Below are 9,550 nucleotides of genomic sequence, written 5' to 3' on the forward strand. Positions count from 1 at the left end.
AGAAATGAATATATACAACAAATAGGTCTTATATAAAACATTCATTTATTTATACTATATACTCAATACTAGTTTTATATGGTTTCACAAAAAATAATAAAATTAAATATTAACAAAACATAAAAAAAAAGCCATAGAATTAATAGATCTAGATCTAACGAGACTAATTATTCAAAATCAAAATAATGTGTGTGTGTGTGTATATAGATATATGTATATATATTTTAAATAAACTTACTAAATAAAATGAAAGAAAAATAGAGGTACTTGAAGAAGAAAATCATTCGCCGATCGGTGGGTATCAAACTTTGGTTTGGAACTTTGGATTAATTTTTGCTAGAAGAAAAGAAAGATTTGTAAAAGTTAATGCTTATAATGAAAAAGCTGTAACAACAACTTTTTGAAAAGTGGGATTATAATCAGAATGATGAGGAAAGTGTATGCAGGCTCTTCTTCCTTGATTTACACTAAAATGTGTTTTTTAAATTTTTCATTCCATTCCACTCAATTCTTTCTTTTTTGTGAGGAATCAAAAGTAGAGAAAGAGAATGCTATAGTGACCAATCTTTTCCATTCCTCATATACAACAAAGGAAGTGATTCTTTTTCCTTTTCTCTCTTTTCCATTCCATCCTACCAAACACCACCTTAAAGTATAGAAATTCATACGTAGGTTAACCGTTAACTAGAACCGATGACCGAGCGAACGAGAAAATTCCATAAATCCGGTTACACCATCTGCCCGGAAAACTCATTTGATTCATAACCGCCATCAAGAAATTCCAATTAACGTTGTCATAAGCTTTGTTAAAATCAACGTTGAAAATAAAAGCCTCCTTTTTTCTTTTCTTTATCCATGACACCATCTCGTTTAAAACCAAAGGACCATCCATATTAAGCGGTCACTTAAAAAGGCAATTTGAATATTCGAGATTAAAGGACTCAAGACCCTTTTTAGCCGGTTACTAAGGACCTTAGAAATCACTTTACAAATCACACTAACTAGTGATATCGGTCGATAATCATTAAGACAACCAGGATCACTAGTTTTTGGGATTAAGGTAATAAAGGAAGAATTACAGCCACGAACTAATTTACCTGACAAGAAGAATTCATTAAAGATTGCCACAAAATCCTGCTCAAGTTTGCTCCAAAACTTCTTAACGAACTTGAAATTAAAACCATCCGGACCAGGTGCTTTTTCATCACCACATTGAAACACTGTCATCTTAATTTCAATTGTAGTGAACCTATCAATCAACGAATCTGCATCAGCTTGAGACAATTGTGAACCCAACAATAACTCAGGAACCGGCCTTGATTCCCAATCCTCTTTGAACTTTTCTCTAACAAATCGAAGCACCTCTTGTTTGACCAGAGTTGGTTTCGAAACCCATTTATCATCAATCATTAATCCAGGAATTCCTTTAGTCTATTTTCTATTATTTACAAGCCTGTGAAAATATCTGGTATTCTTGTCCCCTTCCAAAGCCCATCTACAAAGAGATTTATGTTTAATATCTAAAGCTTTGAGCCTATCCAACTCTTTTTAGTAATTAAGTGTTGAATGTATTAAGTGGTTGAATATATAAATAATGTCTGTATATATTAAATAGAAAATAAGTAATTAACGATACGTTATTTTTGTTTATTAAGTAAAAAAAAACATGAAATTTGACACCTAAGATGTTGATTATCTATACTCCCTTATAAAGCAAACTAGCTTTAAGTCATTAAGAACCTGAAAAGTCTAAAATGCCCCTCACCGGCCTTAATACATCTTTCTATACTCATCTCTATAGTTGGACTAAACTACCCCTGAATCTATCTCATTCTTAAAACAAAATACCGCCGCAACGTGCGGGTATTATGCTCGTATTTAATATGTAAACGTGTTACAAGCATAGGCGCATAGCCTAGAAGATATGTTTATCATTTCTGTTTATTTATATAAATTCAATGATTTCAATGATCCTATCGATAAATCCAACAAGCTATACAACAAAATACATGGCCGAGCCAGTTGAGGACCACTAGTTCATACAAACGAAACGACCAATTCATCTTAGTGAAAACCAAGGAAGAAAGCCCATTACTAAATCCAAACCATTGACGATGTTTTTTTCCTTTTTCGTCGAGATCATCTCTACCAAAATATGCAATCTAACTTATAAGTCATACTTTCAATATCCACATGACATTATTTATATGTAAATGTTAACACCACATGAATACCCGTGAAATGTGACAAACTGACAAATCAGCCCAGTTATTTTTTTAACACTTCAAAGTTTAGCCCATTGTATAAGTGAACCCAATAGGTATCATTTTTTTTAAACTTTTTTTTTTTTGTAATAAATGTACCACATTGTATGATTGATATAACAAATACTACCACTATATAATATTGCACAATATTGATAGATCTATCAAAAATTACGATTTTTTTTTTACTTGAATAAACCTTGGACATTGGGAATAATTAAGCGACGGTCCGCCGATTTTAACGTAAGACTCAATAGCGTTAGTTTAATATGCTAAAGAGATCATCGAAGGTTTCAATATCCTTGTCACAAACCGGAACTACTTAGAAAAACTGGGAGTACCAACAACCTAAATATCGATGGGAAAAAAGAAAGTCAAAATTTAGTAAAAAAATAGCATAGAAATTGCCAATGACATACGGTTGCTGGATATAGCCTTATCGCTAACTAAAAAAAAAAGTTATAAATACAAAAATAAACCATAAATGATCCGAGTGACGTTAGGATACTGATTAAAATGAGACTCCTACACTGCCATGATAGTTTTGGCTCGACACTGGTTCAGCTCTCGTTTTTGTGAGTTCTAGTCCCATGAACAAATATGCAATTGATTTGTTTTTTAAAGGAGAAAATTTGATATATCTTTACTCTATTTGTAAAAGTTTTTTTTTTTTTTTTTTTTTTTCCAACTTTCTATTTTTAAAAAACTCAAAATACTTTTAACTTTCAAGACTTTACACCATATACATCTATCCAAAATACTCCAAAAATATTTTTCACCTTATCTACCCAAACTATATCTCTTCTGTATTCATTAATTTAAATATTTCACTTAATATATTTATAATACTTTTAATGAAATTATTTACAACATAATCACTTAACCCATAAAAGACCTATATTCCCCTTTTTTTACATCAATTACTTTTACCTTAATAACCATACCGCTACCGCCGCCTGTACCCCTCTAGTATTCTTTAATATAAAGACCTTTTTAATTACGTATAACCAATAATTTAGTTTATATAAAGTATACCAGGTTCCAATTTTTGTTTAATATGAACCAACCAAATACAGGATGAAAATTTGCTAAAGTTGAAAATAACTTGAGTAAAGTTAAAATGATCTTTGATTATAAGCTTAAAATCAAAGGTTAGTATTAAAAAAATAATTATTGAAGGGATCCCTATATACTTCGGATTAGAGTGGAATGAGTATCCTACGAAGAATGGAGAGAAATATTCAATAGTCTTAAAATGATAGAGATAGTGTACAAGTATTCACGGATTTACACTTAAAACAGTTATTTGTTTTGTAGGGCCAAATATATAGATTAGATTTGAGTGAAATAAGTACCCTAAAAAGTACAAAGAGAATTATTCAATACTCTTCAAATCACATGGTAATGTAAATTAGTCACCTATTTACACTTAACATTCCATTTGCCTTGATCCCCGGCCACAAGATGTATATTGAACAAGTCATTGCCTACTAAATTTAAGACAGATCAATTAAACTAGAACATCCTGAAATGACCGTATCTTAGTAGTATATTTTATGAAGACTACACATCAATAGCACCCAAATAAGCGTTGGCGATTTCAACAAATGGAGTTTCGCACAGTGAACTTAATTATGCCGAATTATCTGAAGTGTATATATTAGTTTTACAACATTTTAAAGATTTGATTTTTATTTGATGGTTTTAATCTGTTGTCCCGCTAGCATAAAATTAAGCGTCTCAATACTATTCCTCGCACCTTCACCTTTACATTGTGAACGCATAAAAGACATTGTGTAAATACGTTTAACTGAAATATGATATGCTCCATTCGCAAAATGCTTAATTAACTTTGTCCTTATTTTTTACAGGTATTATTAAAACTAGATTATAACTGGTGACCGGTGGTTAAAGCTGCTAGTAGCTAAAAATTATTTGATATATTATGGTATATCATGGTATTTGAACTAGTTCAAATTATAACCAAAAACTGTAAAATAATTGAAAAAAAAAAAAAGAAAAGAAATAATAATAGAATTAGTTGATTGAGATTTGAGTTAAAAAGGTATTAATGTAAAAGGTCTTGATAAAAGGTGATAGTCCTAGAAGCTGAAGTTAAGTTATAAAAAATAGATTTACACGTACCCAAAATTCAAAGGGTAGTATTTTAATGAAAAATACAATTTTTTTATTCACGTTAATTAGTTAGAAGTATTTAGCATTTTCCTAATGTAAATTGATTGTATTGATGAAAAACTAAAACTAGAAGCTTGTTAATGTATCTTTTTATAAATTAGGAGTGGCTACCTTAAACTTGCTCACCGTTTTGTAGCATTTTTTTATGACGATAAACAAGGCTCGCTTAGATGGCGACAGAAGTGGTCGACCGGTCGAAACCCGACTTTTTTTTATTTTTACTAGTTGTACATACTAAAAGTTATGTATTCGTATATGTAATTAACTAAGTTCATTATAAATTCTAACATTAATCGAAAATTAAAGCATATAATATAACCCGCATACAAAAGCTACTTACATACTTTTGTGGATAGAAAAAGGTTATTTAATACGCTATCTCAGAATTGGGCAGTCAAGCCGCCGTGACATTGTCACTCCATTGTCTACCTTTTTTTTTGACAACGTAGTCATTTTTCTCATTTATTGTAAACCAATACATGTATATATTAGAAGGAATGAGAATATGTAGTTATCATGTATCTAAGCTTAGGTATAAAACCCTCTCATTTTAATTTTTAATTCATAAAAACCTAAAGTCCAATCATTTGTTACTTAGAGCCCAATCATATATTATTTAGAAAAAAAATAGTATAGCAGTTTGTTACTTATTATTTTTTTAAACATTTTTATATTACTTTAAACATATAAAAATTTTATTTATGTTTTAGATTTAGATTTTAAATTTAACTTATTTAAGCATAATCTAAGATTATTAATTTTAAAATTTAGATTTATTTGTTAAATTATTAATCGTCTCATAGATTAATTTTTGATTGTTAACTTATTTAATATAATTTGTTACATTTAGCTAAGGAGCCCTTCTTTTTGCTCGGATTAGGTCCATAAATCTTCGGATACAACGCTGACGATAAAGTTATATGCTTTCTTGAGAAAGCGCTTGAGAAAATATTGATACCAACAACTTTTTGAGAAAATGGTTGGAAAACCATAATAATAATAATAATAATAATAATAATAATAATAATAATAATAATAATAATAATAATAATAAAGAGGCGTTCTTGCCAATGGGTTTAAACCCCAGCGGCATTCTGAAGTCATGCAATGATTCTTGGATCCTGTGAGACCAGGGTTCGAGTTTGAGTAGGCGAGGTTTTACCTCAAATATACCGTCGTACCTTTTGTAACGGTTAAATTGGTAGGTTTTTCCTCCCTTATCCCTATGATCCCTGACTTCGTGAATCGGTCGCTAGTGACTGCCTGTCTGAATGGATGTAACAGCTAGCCGTCCCATGATACGAACGTTAAAAAAGAAATTAAAAGAAAAATAAACTAATAAAGAGGCGTTCTTGGAAATGGCTAAGTTTCTTTCCCGTAACAAAATTATCGAATTGAAGAAGTACGACATAGGATACAATGTGCCTACCATACAAAACATTGTTTGGCATAAGGCAATATTATCCAAAAGTGGAAGATAGTGACCTGTCTTATCCTTAACGTCATTGTTGAGAGTTGTTGGCACGTGAATTTGATCTACAGGATTAACTGAAAGGTATATATCCTCCTTTCAGTCTTACGTTTTCCGCTATGCCGGCCCTTAATTTGATGAACCATATTACAAAATGCAAACAACATCTGCAATATTGAAGCATGCACTTTTAATCGCTCAAAGTAAAATTCGTGGAACAAAATTAAAAGCATTAGTTGGGTATAACTGTGATCAAACCAAACCAATTAAGTGATGTTATACACTTATACCCATTGTCTTGCAAACAAGTAAATTTGTTTTTGTTAACTATGTTTCTTAAAAATAATAAAAGTAGCAGTTGATTCGTGGGTTTTTAGTGATTTCGTTTGTTGTGATTTTATTTATAGGATTCATTTTATATAAAAAAAATTTGCATCCTAAATATACTTTGATTCCAATTACTAATAATAACAATGATTATCCTAATTATAGTCCGATTACAATTACTAATAACAGCAATATTATAATTAGTCTGATTACCATTAGCTATATTTTGCTTTTAGATAAACATTATGCAATAAAGTATTAACTATATTTAAATTGGGTTAATTAAATTGCTGATAGCAAACAAAAAATGTAAATTAATTATTTTTAAATTGGGTTAAAGTGTAAATTAGTGATAAAAACCAAAAAGTGTAAATTGATTATTTTTAAATTGGATTAAACTGTAAACTAGTGATGAAAAAACCAAAAAGAGTAAATTATTTTAGACATGTGTTAAATTAATTAATTTTATGAAACTGAGGACTGTAATTGGTTAATTAAAGTTTAGTCAGTTGTCTTTTAGTATCTATTAAAATTAAAATTGGGTTAAAGTATAAGTTGGTGATGGAAAACAAAAAAATGTAAATTGATTATTTTTAAATTGGGTTAAACTGTAAATTAATTTAGACATGGGTTGATTTAATTAATTTTATGAAATTGAGAACTGTAATTGGTCAATTAAAGTTAGGTCAGTTGTCTTTTAATATATATTAAGATTAAGATAAGTTAAGATTTAAAGGTTAGATATGAAAACCCATAAATCGACTATATTATTATTATTATTATTATTATTATTATTATTATTATTATTATTATTATTATTGTTTTATTATTATTATTATTATTATTATTATTATATCTTTTTTAATTTAATTTGTTGTCCATTATACGTTTATTATGTCTTCTTTTTCAACAATAAAAAATAAGACCACATTAGTTCATTTTAAAGATCTTAAGCCCACACATGTTAAACATAATCTACGACTCTGTGTTATGCATGTATGGACTATTTCAGAGTGGAACAACCCGAAGAAAATTAAAGCGTTCGAGATGGTCTTTGTTGATGAATTGGCATGTATTTTTCAAATTATATACTGTACACGTTTTGTTTCTCTTTTTGTTGAGCTTCACTCTAAATTATTTAGTCTAAAATTGTTGTTTGTGTTTGTATTAAGTTTAAATATAACAAAGTGCAAATTTTTTATTTAACTAAAGTTGGGGAAAAAAAAAGGTAAACTGGAATTAATATTTATATGGAGTTAATTTTCATATGTTTCCTTCTTTAGTTTTCATATTGATTAAATTGTGATATTGGTCAGAAGAATTTAATTTAGTTGACAATGGCGAAGATTGAAATTTTTCAGTGAGGGGTAGATATCTAATTTTTTTTCCCTAACGCTATTTTCCGGGTAAACGGGGGGTCAAAACTAAGTATATCAAATTTTTTCTACACGAAAACAATATACCTCTTACATTGTAAAAAAAAAAATTTCGGCCCCCCAGGCCCTTAATCGATTCGCCATTGATACTTGAATTCCAACTTTTTAGCTTTGATTAATATATTTTGAGACTATCCGTCCATTAGACGGACCTGATCACTAGTTTATTTATATACGAGCAATACATATTAGATAATAATTATAAATTGTCGGAGAGAAGTTTCATAATTATTCTATGTTTTTGTTTGATAGTATTATTTTATGAACCGTGGTTGAAGGTTCTTTGATTAACACTTCGTTATACCATAAGAGTCAGAATTTTCAACCCTTTTACTCATACTATTACTTTCTTTTCTTCACGGTCCAAGTAGATACGTATGATTTTGTCTTCGAAAATTCAATGTTCAAATTTTGCTTATTTTCCTTAAATCTATATATACTCATTTCATTTTCCCATATCGATCGAAACAAATTATTACACACACACCTACTCATTTACAAACATACAAACAGTAGTCCAACTCTTAATTAAAATTAAGCAAAAAAGTACAAATAATAATTCTATAAATTTTTATATCCATGCAACGTTCAGTTTCTTCATCCAAAAATGTCTACCGCAACCTCATCCGTCAATACCATAAAATACCAACCAATGCCGCCATTTTAACACGACGACAAGAACGACACCCATGTGACGTGTTCATTAACCACCGTGGGATCGATACAAAGAAGAATATTTCCGGGCTTTTATATAATCATCTAATGAGTTTAAGATTAAGGCCATTTTTAGATAGCAAAAACATGAAACCTGGAGATAAATTGTTTGATAAAATTGACACTGCAATTAGTGGATGTAAAGTTGGGGTTGCCGTTTTTTCACCCCGGTATTGTCAGTCTTATTTTTGCTTGCATGAATTAGCCCGTATTATGGAGGCTAAAAAGAGGGTTATACCGGTTTTTTGTGACGTTAAACCATCTGAACTTCATGCTAAAGACCTTTGGAGGTGCACACCACATGAACTAGATCGGTTTCAATCCGCTCTAGAGGAGGCTAAGTATACAGTTGGGCTATCCTTCAATTCATCAAACGGGTAATTAAGTACATATATACACTTTTTCATGCATATAAACAATATACATTTTCATGGTTTATAATATACATTGTAGTAATTGTCTAGCTAGTACATTACAATTTACATGCTAATCATGCTACATAATATTAATGATGTTTAACTAATTGAGTTATCAAGGAAATGCATGAAAACCATCAATAAGTCTAAATAGCAAGTTAACATGCATGCATGCATTTAATTTGTAGAAATATATAATTAAGTATGTAAATCTATGAATCAAGATATAACAATATCCTAATATTTCTTAACTTCTGTATAATAAATAATGTTGATGGCTCTCATAACAATTTTACTAACTAAGCTAGGTTTAATTTATTCCATGAATGCAGGAACTGGCCAGAATTTTTGACAACAGCGACCGAAGCGATCATCCAAAACTTGATAGAGGTTGAAGAAGAGGAAGAGATCAAAGAGAAAGGGCTACAAAAATTAATCAGCTCTTAACTGAATGCAAATATTGACAAATAAAATAACCATTCATTTGTACGTACAATAAAAATAAACAGCTACTAATTTATCTCAAGTAGTTTAATTTGGATATAGTAAAAATAAAACCTGTTAATTGATTGATTCATTTAATTTATTTTTTGTAATCTCCACACAAGACTTCAATTTGAAAATTCAAATTCAAAGTCTTGTTTTGGTTTGATTCTTTTTCAATTCCTTGATTCAAAGTTGTAATTCTTTTGTTTCTTTGTAATACATCTTCAATTCAATAAAATG

General features: G+C 29.5%; 1 protein-coding gene across 1 annotated transcript; it reads left to right on the forward strand.

Annotated features, from left to right (window-relative positions):
* Positions 1-8,273: 8,273 nt before the first annotated feature.
* Positions 8,274-9,271, forward strand: LOC122597098 (TIR-only protein-like). Its single transcript, XM_043769732.1, has 2 exons — positions 8,274-8,785; positions 9,157-9,271. The coding sequence occupies exons 1-2, from the start codon at positions 8,274-8,276 to the stop codon at positions 9,269-9,271; spliced, it is 627 nt and encodes a 208-aa protein (XP_043625667.1).
* The last annotated feature ends 279 nt before the right edge of the window (positions 9,272-9,550 follow it).

This window comes from Erigeron canadensis, chromosome 4, assembly GCF_010389155.1.
Source record: "Erigeron canadensis isolate Cc75 chromosome 4, C_canadensis_v1, whole genome shotgun sequence".
NCBI lineage: Eukaryota > Viridiplantae > Streptophyta > Magnoliopsida > Asterales > Asteraceae > Erigeron > Erigeron canadensis.

Coding starts and splice junctions, on each gene's coding strand:
- LOC122597098 (XM_043769732.1), top strand. CDS start 8,274: ATGCAACGTTCAGTTTCTTCATCCAAAAATGTCTACCGCAACCTCATC. Junction 8,786..9,156: donor TCCTTCAATTCATCAAACGG/GTAATTAAGTAC, acceptor CCATGAATGCAG/GAACTGGCCAGAATTTTTGA.